This window comes from Centruroides vittatus, unplaced genomic scaffold (genome assembly GCF_030686945.1).
Source record: "Centruroides vittatus isolate TY-2023 unplaced genomic scaffold, ASM3068694v2 contig_5, whole genome shotgun sequence".
Classification (NCBI taxonomy): domain Eukaryota; kingdom Metazoa; phylum Arthropoda; class Arachnida; order Scorpiones; family Buthidae; genus Centruroides; species Centruroides vittatus.
This window is the reverse complement of record NW_027122286.1, coordinates 408,997-431,630: the sequence shown is the minus strand read 5'-3', so window position 1 is coordinate 431,630 and position 22,634 is coordinate 408,997. Positions and strand designations below refer to the sequence as shown.

General features: G+C 29.2%; 2 protein-coding genes across 2 annotated transcripts; one reads left to right on the top strand and one right to left on the bottom strand.

Annotated features, from left to right (window-relative positions):
- Window positions 1-3,199: 3,199 nt before the first annotated feature.
- LOC136978189 (ATP-binding cassette sub-family G member 8-like) lies at window positions 3,200-8,393 on the top strand. The gene is made up of 9 exons (XM_067273838.1): window positions 3,200-4,124; window positions 4,192-4,433; window positions 4,501-4,618; window positions 4,738-4,890; window positions 4,954-5,070; window positions 5,182-5,365; window positions 7,202-7,410; window positions 7,484-7,560; window positions 7,632-8,393. The coding sequence occupies exons 1-9, from the start codon at window positions 3,242-3,244 to the stop codon at window positions 8,238-8,240; spliced, it is 2,592 nt and encodes an 863-aa protein (XP_067129939.1). The 5' UTR covers window positions 3,200-3,241; the 3' UTR covers window positions 8,241-8,393.
- Window positions 8,394-8,448: 55 nt separating this feature from the next.
- On the bottom strand, window positions 8,449-21,112 carry LOC136978190 (uncharacterized). Its single transcript, XM_067273839.1, has 2 exons — window positions 20,703-21,112; window positions 8,449-9,138 (listed from the first exon to the last, which is right to left on the bottom strand). Exons 1-2 carry the CDS (start codon window positions 21,018-21,020, stop codon window positions 8,704-8,706), a joined length of 753 nt encoding a protein of 250 aa, XP_067129940.1. The 5' UTR covers window positions 21,021-21,112; the 3' UTR covers window positions 8,449-8,703.
- Window positions 21,113-22,634: the final 1,522 nt, after the last annotated feature.

Below are 22,634 nucleotides of genomic sequence, written 5' to 3'. Positions count from 1 at the left end.
TTTTTTTGAGTAAATTTTTAATTTTTTTTTTATCAACACGAAAGTTGGCGTGACAATATATGTTCCACCCAAAAAACATTCTCACAGTGACACATAGAAAATAGTTTTTCACTTTTATGTAAAATAGATAAATAAAATAAAAGGAGGAGGCGAAACTAGTTCAGTCGGTTTCGGTTTTTTGAAAATGTAAACAACCAAATTATATATACGACTTTTTTATTTTTTAAAAAATTGGCAAGGTTTTTATTTAGAATAAGCCAAAGTTTTATAAAATATTTACAATTAGTTTATAAACCAAAAAAAATAAATTTTTATTTTTTAATATTAAAAAATGATTTTTTGGTATGCTTTAATGCTGTTTTTACTCTGCGATCGATCGGAAATGGAAACATACAAACACAGATCAATAACAAAAATCTCAACGGATGCAAGACCATGTGATAACATCCTTCTTAAATTTATCATTTAACAACTTTCATATTTATCATTAATTTTATTTTCATTTGAAATAATTGCATTTCTGACGAAGCATATTTCTAATTTCTCGACAAATTTTATTTTCGTTTAAGATTAATCATCCTTCTACGTAGGGAAGCATGGAAGAGTGATGATAAAGAAATTATTTCTCAGTTCAATTCTTTGAGACGTCTAATAATCTAAACTATTTCATTTATTCATTATTTAAAGTTAAAAAAAAGAATCTAAAATATTTTTGTGGCGGTTTTGCGAATGCCTCTCTGAAAATCATTCAACCAAAACAACTAATTTGACAGGAAACGGTCGTTCTCCGAAATAATCACCTGTCTTCATCGTATAGCTTTTCCATTTATCTTAAAATGTGCGGATGCCCTTTTATATATGTCTATATAATTATAAGTATGCATCAAACCAGTTCTCATTAGTATACATTTCTCCTTAATGAGCACCCCAAAACCTTGAGAACGTGATCTACACCGTTTCGGTATATAGGCCTACGTGATCATTAAATTACTGTTTTTCTCTTCCCCTTATGAAAATAAAGCATTGAAAAACATCCCAAGTTATTATCGTCGTCATTATAAAATAAAGTAGTTTAAATTTTTACGGACCGTATCTTGGGTGCATGAACATTAATGAGCTTTAATGGTAAAGGAAAGGCAAATATGGCGTTGGTCGCACGGTTCAATCTGTATAGAATTGTGAGAGTCTATATAATTGCTTATTACACTAGCAATAAGCATTGAGATAAAATAGTGACATGCAAGATTAATAATAGCCGAACTTGTTAGCAGACACGACATCAATTGAGGTTAAATTTATACATTTTATTATTAATGACCTTGATTTTTATTATGAAATCTGTTCCTAATTAAAACTGTACGTAAGAACGTGATTAAATGATAAAATTGCTGGTAAAATCGTTACAGTTAAGCAGACTTACCTTTTATACCAGAAAAATTTTGTTATAAAAATAGTGTAGATTATCTAAGTTTCAAATTTATCTTTCCTCAAGTATTTTAAACATTAATTAATTTTATTAAGATGTAGAGGCATTAAATCACACTTTTCGTACCTTCTTATGCCTTTTGATCATAATCAACAAATACAACTAATAGACAATATTGAATAATGAAAAAATCATTTCAAGGTACTTTATACTCTTATGTTGAAACTCTAAAATATAAATTATGTATAATTTAATAAATTCATAAATTTTCTAAAAATTCTACTCACTTTATATATATACTGTATATATAATTTATTAACTTTCCCTTTCTAAAACCTGTAAGTTAGCATTAGTGGAACTAATAATGTAATAATATCTAATTCATAAAGTAAAATTTTTCAAGATTCAAATGATCGGAACGGATTGATTTTTTAAAGTTTGTGATCGATCCACTGAGTCTTATAATTCTTAAATATACGTAATATTACGAGCCAGCAAATAGCCACAAATGTTTGAATTATGGGTCAATGCCCGCTGACCTTGAAGGGGTCGTATATTCTGTCTGAGAAGACGTCAACCTCCCGCCAGTTCCTCTAGAAAAGATACAAGGTGAAAGGAATATCAAAAGATATTATTTTAATTCAATACTATTATATGAAAAACGTTTTTAAATTAGTTTTGCATATAATAGTCGAGGCGTTAAAGTCATCATGCAAGGTTTTAACAATTAAAAAAACAAAGGAAGTATATCAATAGGAAAACATTTTAGTTAACACTTCAATAGTATTGATAATCATGCACTGTAATTCCTTTAACTTAAAATGTCCTTGCATCTGTTTATATCTTGATGTTCCATATTTTTGTATATCAGACAATATAAAAAATTTTTATCCAATAAACAAAATAGGTTTTGTTAAATTCCCGATAAAAATAATGAACAATTCAAGTTCTTTTCACGTATTTTTCACACAAAACTAAACATTTGCATTGACATACTTTTTTAATTAACGATAAGCTGAATAAACAGAAATTTAAAAACTATTGTTGATGGAACTGAAGGAAGTTTTCATCTAATAAAGATTATATTAAATTTTAATAAAGTCGTGACAAATGACAAATATTTTAACATTAATTAATACTTTTTTTATGTTATAAAACAATGTTTTATTATGCGTAAGATGTTGCCATTTATCAGATAAAATGCGAATTTTCTTTCTTTAAAACCTATCTTTCTCAAAAGATGATTTATTATTGTATCTTTTTATTCGATTTTACAGGTATAACATGATGCTATCCGCTTTTTATTGAATATAAAATTTTTGTTAGTGAATAATGAGTAAGAAAAAGCATTATAACTTCATAACTAAACTTGCATAATTGATGATATTGACCCTTAAAGTTGCAAAAAATTGTAAACTAAAGTTTTAAAATAATTATTAATATTCTGTAATTATTTTTATATATCAAATTGTAGTCTTTGTTTTCTGTCTTTCGAGTTCGTTCAATTTCTCTACGTCACATCCTGCCTTTTTTAAAATTAACCGGATGTTACGTAAATAACTGAACGGACAACGTGGATTACTAGAAACTCCCTATTTTTTAAATCCTATATTTTTGTATGAATGCGTGCTTAATGATAAAGTATGGCCTCAAATTGTAGAGAGAGGTAGTGTAGTTTCCAGGATGTTCTTATACGCCTGTACAGTACATTAGTGAGCTGATGTTCGTTAGATTAACATGAAAGTAGTGAGGATTACAAATTTTTATCTTTTTCTTTTTTTAAATTTCGTGTTTTTAGAATCCTGAAGACATATAATGTGGCAAATGGAGCGAAGATATTCAGTGCCTCCGAGTACGTTGTCAGATCCCTCAGGGAGATATCATACCACAGAAGATCTTCATGCATGGAGTATTTATCGCCAAAATCTTAATTCGGACTTTACTGATAGTGCCCTGGGAAGTTCAGAGAAGTCACAACCACCTTTTGGTAATTTTCAATTGCGTGAATCAACTGTTCATACAATTCTAAATCATCCCAAGTATGGACCGAGAGAAAGGCAATCGGAATTGGGTACAAACATATATACTTATCTCAGATTTGGATTACCACGTGTGTTTCCTCATGGAAAACCTCTCAAAAGCTCAAGTGGTTATGATTCTAGTGATGACGGCTCTCCGTTCTTAGATCCAAAGAGGAGGACACGCAGTGATCCGGATTTCAGAAGTCATTTTGAATGCATGCATCGTCGTCCACCCACTCAAAATATAAGAGCTAGTAGCGAAATGGACTTGAAACACCATACAATGAGATCGGAAAGAAAACAGCAACATATAGTTAAAACACAACACGAACTTAAAGAAGGTTATCACACTCATCCTATGCCAAACAGTGATAGAAGAAGTATGATTGGTTCACATCTTTCTGTGAACAGTCGAAGTGTTCGCGGTGAAAATTACTATGGACAGGATCCTTATGCAGTTAGCGATAAATATTTATATTATGCAGGGCAACAAAATGAAGTGGAATGTCCATTACTTAGGCATCCACATTTACAAGTTCGAGATTTAACTTATGAAGTAGACATGTCTTCGGCTTGGCATACTCTTTGTGGTGGTGCCAGGACAAAATTAAGGCTTCTTGATAACCTATCATTTGAGGCTCGTGCAGGTGACATTCTTGCCATAATGTCGACTACGGGTAAGAAAATATCTTTTTAATTATCCCGCATATAAATAATTTTTTACAACCTGTTTTTATTTTATAGATGATGAAGGAACTGCAGTGTTAGATATACTTGGCAATAGGCACAAAAAATGGAGATGTCGATTAAGAGGCGATTTTTTAATTAACGGTCTATATATGACTCCATCCAGACTCGAGCAGTGCCTTACATATGTTCAAAAGGATCCTGATTTTACGTCTGATATGAGTGTTAGACAAACAATGCTCTTTAACTCCTTGCTTCTTGAACCAGATCACACTAGAGAATACGACACAAAGACAAGAGTAAGAAATTAATCTTTGAAATTGATCTTCATGTAAATTTATTGTCTAAAATACCCTAAATTTATAGATCAACGCACTTCTAGAAGATCTAGGATTAGGACAAGTGAAACATACAAGAGTCAGAGATCTAACAGATTCAGAAAAGAGGAGGCTTAACGTTGCTTGTCATCTGTTGTTTGATACAGGCAAGTACTGAAGTTAGTGTAATATCTGTAGTTAGTGTAATATACATTGTTTTAATTTAATATTCTGAATAGAAAAATAAGACTTTAATTTTATTAAGTATTATTTATAATTTTTACAGATATAGTATTGTTGGATCAACCAACCAAGGGAATGGATATATTTGATACATTCTTTTTAGTAGAATTTCTACGGCAATGGGCAGCAAGAGGTCGAATAGTCATCCTCACAATTCATATACCAACTTATGAAATTTTTACAATGATTTCAAGAGGTAAATAAAGTCCGATCTATATTTAAATTTAAATAAAATTGTATTAAAAATAAATTTTTCCAGTTGCCCTAATATCGACTGGAAGAATGTTATATTTTGGAAAGAGGAAAGATATGCTTCCATACTTTGCCTATATAGATTTTCCTTGTCCTGCATTCAAAAATCCATCGGATTATTATTGTGAGTAATTTTTATTGTTTTGTGGAAAAAAAAAGAAAAAATTAGTAGACCATAGCAAAGCCACCATTTAATTATAATTTAATTTTTACACATTATTATGTTTTATTTTAGTGGACTTGGTAACATTAGACAATTTATCCGCTGAGGCATTGCTAGAATCCAGTCAAAGAGTAGAAAACTTGGTAGAAATATTTAGAAGACGTCAAGATGTATTATCTGATCCTGGTCCTCCTGGATTACCTCCTCCAACAGTTAAAAAAGTAAACATTATATCTCAGATACTCGCTTTGTGGATGTAAGTGATTCTTTGGTATTTTATATTTATTTTTAAATAATACAGTAATTCAAGATCTAGCTAAACAAAAGTGCAAAAGATCTAAGTATACATAGCACTGCAAACTTTTAATCAAATTTGATAGAACTCGCTCAACTTAATGGTAAATAATAAAAATATACATACCTGTAGCTTAACATAAAGAATTGTGTGTATACTGTACAATGTCAACTATATAATTTTTTTTTCTATTATGGTTTTCTAGTATATTAAATTTTCCACTATTGCTCTTAGTATAAAGAATTTTTAAGTTTACAAAATTTTAATAACATAGTACGATACATATTGAGACAAATTCCTTAGTAGGAAAATTGTTGCCTTGAAACGCTTTTCCCTTTTTTTTAACATCCCACAAACAATATTTTTTTCGTTTTAACAAAAACAGAGAAAACTCCCATCCTTATATAACGCATGTAAGATTTATTATTGAATCGACATGTAGAAAATTGTTTTCAGTTTTAAAAATTTCTAGGTCGTGTACGTTGGAAAATGCTTGCTTCTGCCTTGAAATACTATAATTCAGTTTTTCTTGTATAAAACAGTGCATTATTCTGTACTAAATATAATTCTGTCTGATTGTTTCTATCATTTCAACAGAATTTAAAGACTGAAATGAGTCATACACACTGGAGGCTTCAGTAACCTTTTACAAGGCTTCTGCACTATTGTTGACCTCTTGATACTAGATTCACTGTTTGGAATATTCATCTGAAAAGTAATGGGACGTAATATTTTGAAACATTGTTCATATTCAGTGTTTTAAAGTACAGGATGCTTGTGCATTTCAAGGTACAAGTACACTTGCAAAGAAAAGCAAATTTGATGTCTGTAATTAATGTTAGAGTAGGATGTAATGTATTCAAGTGTCTATCTACTCTGTGATCTAATACAATTTTTTTCACTCTGACAATATCTGTTCTGAAGAAACTTAAATATCTACAGCAGAATTTGCTAACAATAAAAACACGATCACAATAGCATCTACAAAATACTGGCTACTCGCCTAAAAATGTGATTACACATAACCACTTGTGATAATGTCACCAGATGTTTTCAGTGATTCCCTATAAATGCCAAAAGGAACATTTTCATAATTAATACTTCAAGATACAACAGCTTCTACGATGTACTCTTAGTACCCATAGAGCAGAGTCAAAAAGTACAATGTACTCCAAACAAATTTTAACGAGAAATATTTAAATTGTCGTACCGTACTATTTTATATTTGTTAATTACATATGTCAAGTAGATTTATAAGCTATACGGGAATATTATTGAATACTTGTCTTATCAATAAATTTTCTCAGTACAACATCAACTTAATTTTTCATTGACATATTTACTTGGTTAGGTACGTAGTTCCCAAATAAGCGGAAATAATCATTATGATAAATGAAAGATAAAATGTACCATAATTTCATATTTTGCGTAATACAAGGAAGGAAATAAATGTCGAAATGTGATAAATATTGCACGTTTCTAATTTATAATTTGCTCTAAATGTTGTTCATTTTACTCTAGATAGTTAATAGTCCATTAAAATAGAGAAATTACTATTTAATTTTGTTTAATAAATTAGTTTTATCTATCTGAAAGACTGTCGTTTCCATGATATATATTCAGATAGGTAAAAATAACCCATAAACCGCTAAAGCCATTAATTTGAAAATTCAAAATGTAAATATGCAAGATAAAATTTTCTTCTTTAAGACTTAATACAGTACATTTCTTACATTAACTTGTGTAATAATAAATAAAAATTATTTTATAAGAAGACAATTTTTTCTATTATTTCAGACGAGTGCTAATTTACATGTTTCCATTCAACGTCATTTATTTCTGTCGGGATGTGTTCTTGGCTGCACTTATGTCAGTTTTGATTGGAGCTATTTATTGGAATATAAGAGCTGGTAAAGAACAAGCTGATGTCAGTGATAGATTTGGTTTTTATTATGTCATGATGGCATTATCTATTTGGCCTCTTATTCTTAATTGTACCACAGATAGTACGTATTTATAAACAAATATAAGAATTTTTAATTGTAAATTATACTAATGTTTAATCACTTACTCTTTCAGTATGGGAAGAAAAATTAGCAATAGGGAGAGACATCAAGGAAGGACTTTATGGGAAATTTACTTACGTTTTATGCAAGGTATATTTGTCTACTTTTTAAAATTTGTTTTATGAAAGGCAATCTAAATCATGGTTTTTCTTTTTATTTAGCTCACTTACAGCTTACCAGTAACGGCAATTGTATTCACAGCTTATTGTGTACCAGCATATTCGATGGCAGGCCTTCAGACTACTTCAAGAGTACATGCATTCACTGTTTACATAGCATACATGTTGTTTTACCTATTTACCATTCGTATGCTAGCGATAGCATTAAGTTGGGCTTGTTCTTCTCGCCACATAGCTGTAATTTGGACTGGTATCATCATGATGCCAATATTAACTACTGCAGGTTACACTGTCCATTTTGACGATTTATCAGTGATCGTTTCGTGGTTGCAATGGTTGTCTCCAGCAAGATGGATGATGGAAAATTTATTAAGTTGGGAATTTAACAAAGGTTCCAACAATAACGATTTTGATCCTAAATATATATGCAGTTATAATCCTGTCATTAAACAAAATACAATACTTGCAAGGGCAGAATGCGGTATCGTAACTGATCATCAAGCATTGAGTTTTTATAAATATTTAAGTGATTGGCCACTTTATCAACCCATTATTATAACAGTAGCTTTTCACGTAATATTCCTACTTATAGGATTATTTGCATTTCTTCTAACGAAGCAAACTAGGAAGAAACGATTTCCTGTTATGTAGGAATATCAGCGTGAAGATCGATGTGTGCCAAAGTTTGCTGTAAGACCTTGTTGGACAACATACGTGTAATTAACATCACTACTTTATGAATATCGTTTGTGTATTTTAGTATAAAAAGCTAACTTAATTCTGTAAATAAATCTTTTTTATATACATAAAAAGTTATGCCATTGTGATATGTACTTAACATTGACTTTTATGTACCAAATTTTTAAGACACTGAAAATTTATTTCTTTACGATTTTTATACACACATTACCTAATATAATTGGCGGAATGACTAGGTAAAATTACAGTAAATACTGACTGCCACACTTGTGTGACATCCAAAAGTTGCCTTTTTAATAAACATTCCTTATATTTAAACTCCTTGATAATTCCATCTTTCACAGATGCCAAGGAATTTTAGCGTCAAAGTCTCTCTCAACTCAAGAAAATTAAGACACTCGCATACTAAAAAAAATTATACAAAAATTTCGTGATCCGAATCAGAATGACAACCCTGTAATTGTACACCAGAATCGTACGAATCAATATCATCTAATGTATAAATGTGGTGAACACTTCTACGTCGAGGAGGTGCTCCTTTACTTCCGGTGCGACATCTCATACATACATTGTAATCAGTTTCGGGGTTGGTGTGACGTCGTATACCACCAGGGGTACCAAATGATATCATAGACTGCGACTGACTAGAACACGAAGATAAAGTCGACGTTGGTGACATTGTGTGGTCTGTATCCGAAAGAGATTCCCAACTGGGGCTGTGGCTTGTATCTGGCTCTTCGTTCAAACACGTGATCATCACTGAATTGTGCTTCTCCCTTAGTTCTGCTATCGAATCGTGAAGTGTTAACAGTTGACGAAATAAATCATTATCTTGAGATACCAAAGAAGTCTGAAATATAAAAATATACATATATATAAATTTAGAATTCCAAGTCTATAAATACAGATATTTTTCTTTTAATTTATGGAAATAAAACTTAAATTTATTCTTCGTACTCCATTAATACGCTATTGTTTTAGGACTAAACTAAAATTAAATTTTTCAAACACCTGAAATTTATCAATAATAATTAAAATTTATACATTAAATATAATTAAAACGCTAAAATGTATCAGAACATATTACCTTTACCATCATTTATTAATGCATAGTATTGATAAGAGATGGCGCCACAAAATTATCTAACCGTTATAACACAGCATAATGTTTGCTTGAATTTTAAGAAAAAAATTCTAATATATTCGCCATTATTTTATTTGATGTAAATGTATTTAAAATTTTCTATTTTACAAAAGAACGTTTCCAAAAAATAAATTCGATACTTCTTAAAACTTCGAAAAATATAAAAACTAGAATAAATTTTTATATATAATTTGTTTAAATATTTTACTTACATATATATGTGTGTGTGTATATATATATATATATATATACAAGGGCGTCGCCAGCCAATGGGCCAGGGGGGACAAGATGATATAAATTAATAGAGGATATGAATTGTATGTAGGTAAAATAAAAACGATTCATAAATTTTAAGAAGATTATTTTAATTAAAACATAATCATCTTGGGTTTTTCGCGCGGGAATTATAAATCGGGCAATAAATGACTTAGCATTTAAATAATTTTTTTCGCATGTCTAGGGAGGGGCAACTGCCCCTCTGCCCCCCCTCTGGCGACGCCCTTGTATATATATATACTTTATAAATATCAATTTTAAAATAATAATAATAATGGTAATAAAAATATTTTTTAGAGAAACTTTCCATTCACTAACACCGTTAATGATTTTATGTCACATTAATATCATGAATGATAAATAGATGGCGCCATGCATTTCATAAAGATAATAATAGTTGTTATCTGGCGCCATCTAGCGGAAATACTCTAAATTTATACGAAATTTGTTATTTTCGCACCATAAATTGTAGCTATAATTTAAATAAATTTTCTGAGCTTATACTCTGCTTCATTGAGCTGTAAAAATATCTCAGGGGTGTCAAATTTCCGTGGGTGAGAAGTATATTCTCACGGTTTCCCAAATGTATGGATTTACAGTGAAGGTTCATTAAGCCAAATAGAACTAAAATGAAAACTTCTAACAATTCTATCGACCGTGAAGTAATAGGTGAATAACCGAATGATGATCTTACTACAAACCTCGTGGTTAATATATTTGCAAATACTCTTGTAAGAGTTTCTTTACAACTAATATTAAACTGAAGCTGAAGTTTACAGTTTAATATAACACTAAACTGAAACTGAAAACTAATATAAAGCATTTTTCCAAAATTCTCTGCTTCAAGAAATATATTTCTGTAAAGTTATTATCATTAGCACACCGTGTGATTTGTTAGATACTGTAAAACAATACATCTAGAGCTTGTGATAAGATTGCTGTTTAATTTTATTTAAATTTTATCTTAATAAATTTTTAAATAAGGATTTAAGTAATTAAGAAATAAAAATAATTATAAAGATGTAAGATATAAATAATTATATAAGATGGAAATTCAAGTAGCCTGAAATTATCTGTATATATTTAGCCCATAATTAGTGACAGATTAACATATCTGAAGATCCTAAAGACCAAGTAATTTCAGTTTTCTTGAATTTCCATCCTTATAATTGCTTCTATTTGAAAGTTTTTGAACTCGAGAACACAAAGCAAGGGCTTCTTTTGTGTACAAGATAATAATTTACTGGCTCTAACTCTTTTTCCAAAGTCCCTATAAACTATAGACAAAACTAGCTCTTCTTAATGAGTTTAGGACCCGAGAAAAGCTTAATTTGGTCATGATAATAAGCGAGTATCATATTAAGCTTTTAACAGGAATAGAAAGAATATCTTTGCTTGATATAAAAAGTGTTAATCAATAGAAAAAGTGTCCTCGATTTATCTATATAAAAGCAAGCCATTTAACACGAAAAAAAAGATAAAAGATGTAACTAAAGAGAAGGAAAATACATGAAATTTTAGCCTTTAATTAAGATCATACATTTTTTCATCAGTATTTTAAGACTCACTTAACACAAACGTGAGTAAATCAAACTAATTTTTGCGGATTCTGACACTTTAAGTGCCTCCTCCTCATCTATATAATAAATGCTACATCAATTATATTGTCGAAATACATTAAGTTCAAGTATTCTTTGAGGTAATACAAAGAAGTTCACTAATGACTCTCTCTATTAACGGGTGATGTCATAGGAAGCGAGTGTCGGAGAGAAAAACCAGTCATGTGATTCAGAGGTTAGAGGTCTAAGTCATATCCCGTATCCTGTCAAGGCCTCTTAACAGGAATAGTCTGATAAAACAGATCTATTATTTTGAGAAATTTAATAGATGTGATAGTAATTTTTACGTATTTCCTGTGAGAGAAAGTAGTTTTTTTCCTTCTTTTAAATTATATAGAAGTGGTTTCATTTACGTTTTATATATTATTATAGTTAATGCCTATTATTTTGTATTAATAACTAATGCTTAATAATTCTTAGAAGGCATAATAATTTAAAAAATTCTACGTTTTCCTTATTCTTATTTTGTTACGTAACTCGTTTATGCAAGTCGTAAGACAGGATAAAAGAATTTTAATTAAAAATGTAGAAGTTTTTGTTTAAAAACTTAACAATGTCTGCTCTTCTGGCCAGTTCATTGCTTAAATTTTAAGCATTTATTACTTTATAAACAAGCGTGAACACTTGGACGTACACAGTAAATGCAAAAGTTGTTACTTGATACTTGTTATTTCGTAATAAATGACAAGTACCATTGAGTTTATTATTATATAATATAAGTTGTTTTTATAAATAAATATATGTAAATATATATTTGTTTAAAATAGAAATGTTTACTTCTATACTAACATTTTTTATGTGTCATTCGCGTGTTATAAAGGAAAAATTTAATTATAGAAGGTTAAAAATAGACAAAAATATAACACTAATTACGCTTTTTTTATCATTATTAACACTTAATTAATGAAAAATAATAATAATAAACAATAACTTTTGTATTCACTTTTTACGTCCGTGTTTTTTTTTTCTTTTTTCCTCCCTATTAAATATCTCACAGAGTACTGTAATAGACTTATAATATCGAATCTCCTTCCATTTATACTACCTAAATACCAAATTTTACCTATCTAGACAAGTAAACTCTTAAATTTAACTATTAAATTCAACTGTTTTTTAATAGAAGTTAGCTGAAAATTTAATTTAATTTAAGGCTCTGCAAGTCCTAATATGTAAAAGACCCTTTCGTAATGATATAGTTAGGGCCTCACATCTTTAAATTTATCCTCGTAGGCTGAGGTATTAAGTTGTTACTTGTTTATTTCGTATGTAAATCTCTTCCTGTCAAAATTACTATTAACAGGTTTAATTTCTATATCAAATAGGAATTTAAAACTTAGAAATTAAATTTTCTGTTTAATTATTATATAGAAACTCTCACTAATAGAAAGTATTGAATAGTTAGATGCTAAAATCTGATTACAATTCATTTATCTCCGAATCACTCATCCGAAATTTCTATCTATAAAGATGTTATTAATATAAGAATGTATCATTCGGAGTGCGAGAATCTATTAATAAACCAATTAATAAGAAGCGAGTAACAGGATCCTTGTTAAAACATAATTTGGTCTCCTATTGAGATCTGATCTACCAAGGGTCAAAGACCTTCTCAAAAAGTTGTAATATAAATATAAAAATTGCCATTTATTATACAGAATAAAAAAAAACAATTATATATATATATAAGTTTAGTAAATTTTATTTTATTGAATAATTAATCAATTGTTCAGTTTTAAAGATTAAAAAAGTATCAGATAAATGCAAAAAAGTGAGTTGATAAATTCTAGATTCATCTTTGAAAATTTTATTAAAAATTTGCAATAAAAACATCAAATTATGATTTATTATAAGACGTTAATAAATGCAGTTTTATTTTATTTAAGTATTTAGCTTAAAAGATTAAAACAAAACCAGAAAAATGTATGGAACAGGGCTGCATTTGCACGCTAAACCATATTGTAACTTAGTGCTTCGCGTTATGTCTATAACCCAGGGCATAGGGCCTCACGCAAGTTATCATTATTCAGTAGAGGGGAAGGGCCTGTTTCCTGTTATAGCTCAAGACCACAAGTGTAAGTCCAGGCCTGCAAGGAAGAGTTCATAAATTACACTTTTCTAGATCCTGATTTGAAGATTTTATTTTAAAAATATTTAAATTACAATTAAATTTTTGTAAAATATAACGTACAAGTTCATAAATTCCGTTATATTCTAAAACTTCCGCAACTAAATGCTAGAATTCATTTGAATTCAAATCACGCTTCGTTTAATTGCACGCTTATTCTCTTACTAAAGAAACAAAAAAAACTTTTTGTTTTTTCTTTTTTTGTTTAACTGCTCGTAGAAAGGCTGTAAATTTGTATAAACTTTTTTTTTCTGATTTCCCTATATAAAGTAAAAGATAAAAATTGAAAATTACATATATACATATTTAAAAAGAAAATGTACATTTAAAACAACATCATTTATCCTCAAGGGATAATAACAATGGCCTCGTCGTCTTTAAAGCGTGAAGGTCGACTTCTTGGACCGTCACGTCACGATCCAGTTGACAAAGATTAGTCTCCATCTCGACATCTGCATAGTCACTTATTTACATAGCAAAGGGTTTATTTAGAAAATCGAGAGTTTAAACAATGTTATTCAATCTACTATAAATCATTTCTAAACTGTGCGCGGCATTCTTTTAAGAACTAATTTTGAAGAAGCATCACCTATCATTCCCAGGACCCATGCTGTAGTTAAAATGAGTTCAAATACTCTTTTTCTTTTATTTATAAATTGATGTGTCCTTGGATGATCCCTACCATTATTCTGGTATAGGATGTCACAATAATTTTTCTATTTGTCTGCAGAGGAAATGACAAAATGGCGGAAGTGATGCAAATTGAACACTATTACCCTGTTTCTACGCCCCAGAGAGTAATATGGAGCAAAATATGTATTATGTATTTCACTGATAAAATTCAATTGAAGTTAATTATATCTTCAAACTGTAATTTTCTATGAACTTGTAGCAATCAATCACTCGCTTTTTCCCCCTAAGTTAATGATTGTGGTTCGAGCTAAATAACATACAAATATGCCAAAAATGCAAATTAATTCGACTTCTTATCACTATTTTTAGCTTTCTTTTTGAAAGAATGCTAAAAATAATAAAAATATTTTAATTGCTAGTGGGGACACATTGCTACAAAATAGAGCTTTCAACAATAATAAATCACTTCTTTCAGAGTTCTCGTTCTACCCGTTGAAAATTGCCTTCCTTTTTAATTAATCATGCAATTTCTCAACGCTCTAAAACAGCATTTTTCAATAATAACAAGCTAATTCCTTGATTTTTTATTTAATAACTTTAATAAAATTATATCTAAAATCGAATCTACTTATAATTTATTACTTTTTTATTGAAAATTTTCACGTTTTACCTTTCCAATTTTTATTTCTGTTTCCTTAGCCTATATTATTGCATTTTATTACACTGAAATGAACTAAATCCAATTAATTATATATAACTTATATAATTTTTTCGATCTCATTTTATATATATAATGCCTTCGAATAAGGAAAAATGACGATCCCATAAATCTGACCTTCAGTTTACTTATTTCAAAAATGTTAGTGACTCCTCCCATTTTCACTTCCTCCTAACCTTGATTTCATTTTTAGTTTTCTTCAAATCTCTATTCGCCCTTCATTCGTTAAGAATTTTGATGAGAATAACGGTATCCATTATGTCAGTAACATATAAAAGAATTACGAAATAATTAAACTAGTATGGTAATAACATGCAAGAAAACTCTTTTTTATTTCAAAGAAGAGACTTTTTTCTTTATTATTTTCTTGAAAATTCATCTGTTAAATGCTTCAGAGCAGCAAATTTAACTGTTCATTTGCTCGCGAATGTTTCACAGCAATACACTTAGCTGTTTCTTACTCTTTGGTGGTTCAAGCTGTAACTATTTGTGATATTCTTAGGTGCTTCACTCCAATAAGTTTAGCTGTTCGTGCAGTTATTTTATCGCGAGATAGTTCAACTGTTCATCTCTTAAATACTTCACTGCAACGAGTTCAGCTGCTCATCGTTCAAGTGCTTCGCCGCAATAAATTGAGCTACTTATATATTTCATATCAATAGTTTCATTATTGTGAAGCACGTAAGAGTAATTTGAATAGTTGAATCTAGTAGCTCAAGTTTTCATGACGTTGCTCTGAACAACTTTTTTTTTTTCTTTACTGACAGATTAACTGTTTAAGCCGCACTCGGATCTGATAAAACAGATCCTGAAGAAATGAGTTCCCATTAACGAGGTTCTACTGTAATATATTATAATGCTGCTAGAAAGCGGAACTTCTGTCATGTGCTTTAAGTATGAATACACCTTTGTTATACAAGTTCAAGATGTTCAAGATATATAGAAGTTAAATAATGTTCTTCTTAATATGGCACCAGCTAATGAATATTCTGTGAGTAATATAAATCTCTTTAAAATATAACCCGGATACGTTGATCAATTATTAGCAAACATTTATGACCTTTCACCTTCAATATTACATCAGCTTTTTTTTTCTCTCTAGCATCATTTAACAGTAAAAATATGAGGAAAAATATTCTTTTTAAATGAATATATCTTTGTGTCATTACTCTTGGTTCAATGCTCCTATTTAAACTTTTCACGAACGATATTTAAATTTAAAGCAAGTACAATGCAGTGTCAAGCACATATTTTCTTGTACAAAGATTTGAATAAGCTTTTTTCAAATGCATTCATTTATTTTTGAACCTCAAAAAAAAAAGAAAGAAAACGAAAAAAAAAAACTGGATTTATAACATTCTTTCAATGGTAAATATACAATAATTTAAATTTAATGGTGATTTTTAATAAAATTCCGTATCGTAGCATGAAATTTTGATTCTTTAAAGAGAATTTTGCTAATAGCTTCATGCACTATATTCTAATGATAGAAAATTATAGAGTACAGCTATGTAACATTATCGAAGGCCGATATATCAATTAATATAGTGGCAAAATATATACAAACGTTCGCGGTATTTATTCTATATACATCTTTCATTATTATTATTTTTTTTTTTTTTAATTTTTCAATATTGTAATTGGAAATTTTAAGTACCACTTTACTCATTTGTAACGTTACAAGCTGTTGAATAAATTCCAATATTAAAATAGTTCACTAAATAGGTACGGTTGTAAGTAGATTATTAAGCTTTTCCGAAACATTAATAACGTAATTAGATACAGAAATATTTTAAAAATGCAAATATTATGCAAATTACGGGTTGAGGAGAATGCCAACGGTTGCGGAACACGAGAAATAACCGTTATTTGTAAAGCATTCGTTATAACGATGCGATTCAAAACTTCAAAAAAAATAAAAAAATAAAAAATTCTTTTCTTTTTTAATGTGGACTTCCCAAAATCTCTTGTAAAAACACTTCACGATATTCTATTATAATTTAAATTTTTCGCGAGAAATACTTAATGAGTTATTGTGACCTTTAAAAACCACCCACTTAGACACGCAAATGCCTGAGAAACTAAGTAGAGTAGGCTATCTACTTATCAAATAAATGAACTTAAAAATACATACTCTAGTAAACTAATTATATAAAGAAAGATTTTTGATATTCGAGATGAAGAATCTTCACCGGAAAGACAAAAATGGATGACATTCTTAGACGGGAACAATAAGTAACATCACGCAAATGTGATCATTGTATTCGTCATGCATCAAATGACAAGGTCATCAAGTGTCGAACGATCAAAAAAATAAAATTACAATTGGTCCTGTGCATTGTTTCTAGTCAAAGGGGAACGTTAGTAGTGACCTTGCTTGAAACCTTATACCGAATGTAACCTTCAATTCAATTGAAAGTCTTTTTTTATATTCTTCTAATTAGATCGTAATGTTTTAAAGTTTATTAATTTAAACTGAAAATAAATAATAATACAAGAATATTAGTCGAAGAAACATTACGATAAGAAAAAATAAGTAGCATTTACTTTTAACCTTACCTTTGTAAAGGTAAACTTGTAAAGTCGCCTAGCAGATGGGACGACAGGATGTCATAAATAAAAAAAAGGGAGCCGACAATGATCCATAAAAACACAAATTATGTTGCGTTAAATAAAGCAAAATACTCATTAAGTTCAGGATAACTTTACTGTAGATTAATCAATCAAAGTTTCCATATAAGAATTAAGTTGAATTTTTTCGAATAAAGAATATGATCTAGGTTAATAAATCATAAATTAAAGAGTTAATTAATTTTACTCGTAGGCTAGAATCATATTTTTATGTTCCTTTTCACGGATGCTTAAACAAGTACAGAGTCGATTTGTCCATAACAAGATCATAAACTTTAGGATTGGGCAATGGCATTCAATAACAGACATGTCAATGCACAAGAAGTAATTTCGTAAGTCGTAATTAAAACAATAAGTATTATATTTTTAAGAGGCAGAATTTCTCAATCTGTAAGTAAAATCTGACGATATATAAAAGCCTTAAATAAACAATGGATTCCTCAAAATAAATAAAGAATTTCCTGTTGAACAATAAGAAAAGAAAACAGGACGTTCAACAATTCTTTCCTCAAACTTACTGATGAGGTACATCAACACAATGCTGCATTCTTCGACGTAATAAATCATACAATTCAACTGACACAAAAATTTATTGTGACAATCTTGTTTATCAAGCTTCAGTAGCGGTTATAATTTTTACATTTTTTTTCTATTATTATTATTTTTTTTTATTTCCTTTCACCAAAAATACAATTTTTTAAAAAATTCCTCAAAAGAGAGGAAGAATTTTCAAATTGTTATGATTCATAAAAGCTTCAAATAAATTAAATTTTGTATTGTTTACTTTAAAAAGCACAATAAACAATTCATTTTTATAAAGTAGGTTTTAATTATTTTAACCGTTCCAATTAAATCATCTTCCTTAAAGCATAATCAAACGCTATATTCGTGTTTTTTATGGTCTCTCTTTCATAAATTTCTAAAAATAATGAAATTTTAAATATATTTTATTGCGCTACTTATTAAATTTCATTGAAAATATTCTCTGCAATTATATAAAAATTCACTATAAAATATATTTCTTACAAATACATTTTTCTCTAATATATTCGCAAAAAAAAAAATATGAGTAATGTTTTCTCGAAACAATGAAATAAATATATTTTTTCGTGGTATTTATTATTTTGCACAATCTACTACTACAATTGAACTGGTTCAAAGGTTTTAATGAAATTTATTGATGATAATCTAGCCGATATCATAAAATTACTTGCAAGCCTAAGAGATTTATTTCACGTATATCTAGCAAAAACGAAAACTGCAGAAAGGAGACTTAATTCGATATAAATCTATCCATATGATAAAAGCTTTTATACAGTTCTATACAGTCACTTAAACTATATAATTCACGATTGAACTCGAGCGAAATGTATACTAGATAGAATGGCGATGAGTAGATACGGCATTATGGACGCTTTCAATACAGTTAAAGTATAGAAAAACTATTTTAAATATTTATTTTTCTGGCCAGTTACCGTCTAAGCTTGTAAGAATATTAAAAGAAATTTCCCTTATTTTAGCTATTGTAAGTTGAATTTTCAATTAATGTACGCCTAGGCGCCAGTAAGTTAACAAGAAAAACTATAAATAATTACAAAATAAATATTATCGGATAAAAATGTTATTGTTGTATAACGATCTTGTCGCAGATAACACAGAATAAATAAATGTAAAAATAAATAATAATATTGATGTTAAAGAATCATCGTGTGAAAAATAAATAAGAAAGAAAAAAGTAATCGGTGGCAAGGTTCCTAGAAAGAAAGTACTCCTTAGGATAATAGATCAGTGAAATAGTAAAGTATAAAATTTACTTATGTTTTCCTTTATTTATCAACCAATTAGAGCGTATCTTCAGAATGACCCGAAACTCCTACGCGAACTGGTCGTGTTGTAAATGGACAACGAAAGTAGTTCAATCGTCTTTTTCTATGTAATTTCGTCCCTTCCTTCTTCGTGAAGTATGCCCACATAATCATCGTTACCGTACCAATTACACATTTCGTGTGACGACTACACCCAAGTAAGGGTTTTCCATGTGAAGGACGAACATCATAGAAAATTCTTATCACAGGAAAGAAAAAAAAAATAACGTAATTAGTTTTCCTTCATAATTATGCAGTCATCAACAAAACAAATGGAACGCGTACAAAGTAATGTATGGCACCATTAAAATGGGCTCTCAGGATGTCGCACGACTCTCTGAGAAAATGTTTTCTAACATATTTCAAAAAATCACGTGATGTGTCGAGTTAGAAAGTGTGTCACATAGAAAACCTGTTCAGTCACTGGGGGTGGTCCCCACACCCGAACTACTGACTCTTCCGGTTTTTGTTAGGTTAAAACAAATATCCGGTATGATGTGACCAGGTAAAAACAAATTTCCTGCTGAAATTTGATTAAGTACTGTACATCTTTACAAAATAGAAATATAATAAAAGAGATAACATTACATTCTCCCTACTCCAACGAACGAGAAAACAATTCGAAATGTATAATCTTAAGAATCTTTTTTTTTCCACTCTTCCATTCTTTAAGGACACGGACCATGGTTGACTGTCCATTCTGCTTTTTTAGAAGGTTTTATCAGTTCAATCACCTTGGGACAGACACTTTTGACAATTGTTCGATAGTTTTAACTAGTTAGGAGATATCTGAAGAGTATATTATACACTTAAAATGAAAAAAATGTCCATCATTAGATAGTTGAAAGTAAAATTATACTCGTGTGCATATCAAGAATGACAGTTTATGAAGAACGTGTAAAATGTACTGTGCATTACTCAAAGAGATTTCTATAGAGTCAATTTGAATTAAAACTTTTCACTACAGGAATAAAATTTTTGTCTGAATTTGATTCGTGTTCTACCAAATTAAAACTGGAACAATTAAGAATTTCTCGTAAATAATTGATAAAAATTGAATCGAATCACATTTATTCAAATAATTCCTGAATTCTTTAATAGGTTAACCTATTCACCTTTCTACGCATTTTAACGTGTTTGTGTAGTAATTTAGATTAGAAACAGATCCTGATTTCTACAGAAAATTCAAAGTATCCTTTTAAGGATTCCAGTACACGGCAAGGCCCCAATGCCCTATAATTCAAACCACGAGTTCAGATACCGGTCTAGCAATTTATTTTCATCTGCAATGAATTATAAATAGCGTAGAAATAAAAATTCCAAATGAATATAAGTAATAATATACACGTTTCCCGATTAATTCCTGATATTTATTATTTAAAAATACTTCAGGTAGTACTTACAATTTCTTGTCTAAGACATTTCATAGCTAAATCCAAACTACATCTTTCGTTATAAGAGTCTAAACATTCTTTTCCATCTACGTCTAACTGTTCCACACTTTCGGTGATATCCGGCGTGGAAGATGTCTTCTTAGGTGTAACAATTTTATCATTTTCTTCTACAGTACACATACTCCATCTCCTTTTCATAATTTCCGTTCTTTCTAATCTACGGAGATAAAATTCCCGACAACGTCTAGCAACTGTACATCTTGCAGCATTGTGACGAGTTAAACTAACAGTTTCTTCACCCATTTCTATAGAGTCAGACATATCCATTCATCAGTTCTAGAATATCTACTGAGTGATGCTTTCTTACTTGGCAACAGTAAGTTAGTTGCAACACGTTTTACCACTTCAAACAACAGCTCGCGAGTGACGACTTGTCTAACGTCACTGTACTATCTCCCCTGTATTGACATGCGCACTATCGGGTGTAGAAAGCTTGTTACGGGAACATTTTCCATTCGTATTCGTTTTATTGTCGAATATTAAAAGATAACCCGAATATTTTTTCATATAATTTCATCATTTTCGATAGTTCAATGCCTTCTTGACATCTTTTTTACTTTCTTTATTCACTTAAATGAGAAAAACAAAAGGTAACAGATGGTTATCAACTTCTATTGTAGAAAGCGAATCGCAGTGAATAGGCATTAATGCCTTTGCCTTTATTATTTTCATTATATTATCTTTTATTAAATTATAAACGTAAAATAAGAATTAAAATGAAACCGTTGCGTTAATTAAGAAGGCAATCCTTTGAAAGGAATCCATATCAGTGCATAACTCTATTAAATACTTATAATTCTACGTTTTAGATATGAAAAAAATCGAAGCCAAATGGCGCATATTAACTTTAAAAACTGTTTCCCTGCCATCTGGAACCTTCAAATTGTTCTAAATCATCTTTTTTTAAGGTATAAATGGCTCTAATGGATAGTTTTTTAGAACCATTAGAAAAAAAAATATCATTAGGGGACAGTATAACTTTAGCAGACTTTATCAGCAACTCTATTTAAAATTTCGCCTTTAGCAAAATTTATATCATTATAAAAATATATATTTTTTTAATAAGTATATTAATGAGAAATTAAATTTTGTAATTATAAGTTTAACATACTTCATTATGAAAGTAAATAAAATGTTAAATTATATTTAAGAATTGAGAACAGTAAGGATAATTAAAAAGCAAAATTAAATTAAATAATTGTTTTTTTTTAATTTCAAATTAATGATTACATAATTTTAAAAAATAATAATTAAAGTTATTCAGATATTTTATTTTCATTCTTAAAAAACAGGTAATGCATTCCTGAATTTATTAAATTCGTGATGTATCTACTACTACATAAGATTGATGATTATCAAATAATTTTTTTTAACTAAATGGCATTTAAGATTGTTAAATTTTGGTGATACCAGAAAAAAATATATATATATTTTTACAGTAATAAAATATATTTTTACCATTTAAAAATACAATTAATTAGATATATATATAATTAATTAATTTGCATATATGTGCCAATTTTATTGCATAATTTCAATTACCCGACTTTAAAATACAAAATATATGGTATAATAATACAGAAATAGAAATATCAAATTTATTTTTTAAATTAAAGTTAAAATTTTAAGCATAAGCTACTGAAGCTTTTGTTTAGGACCTCGTACTTTTAGGAGGCTCACATACATGCTCGAAGTTGGTTCCGTATTTAGAATCTAGTAATAATTAGGATCTTGCACAGTATCAAATATGAGTTTTACATTACATAAAATTATATAAAAGGGACCTCTTGAGTCTCTGCTTGCTCAGAACCTCACGCATTTAGAAACCTTGATATTTGATCGATATTCAGAATGTAGTAGGCCTACTAGCTATGTAATTAC

Bases quoted from the DNA above. Each gene is read 5' to 3' on its own strand.
- LOC136978190 (XM_067273839.1), bottom strand. From the start codon at position 21,020: ATGGATATGTCTGACTCTATAGAAATGGGTGAAGAAACTGTTAGTTTA. The intron at 9,139-20,702 runs GTAAGTACTACC...TTTATATTTCAG, and splicing joins AATGTCTTAGACAAGAAATT to ACTTCTTTGGTATCTCAAGA.
- LOC136978189 (XM_067273838.1), top strand. From the start codon at position 3,242: ATGTGGCAAATGGAGCGAAGATATTCAGTGCCTCCGAGTACGTTGTCA. The intron at 4,619-4,737 runs GCAAGTACTGAA...TAATTTTTACAG, and splicing joins TCATCTGTTGTTTGATACAG to ATATAGTATTGTTGGATCAA. The intron at 5,071-5,181 runs GTGAGTAATTTT...GTTTTATTTTAG, and splicing joins AAATCCATCGGATTATTATT to TGGACTTGGTAACATTAGAC.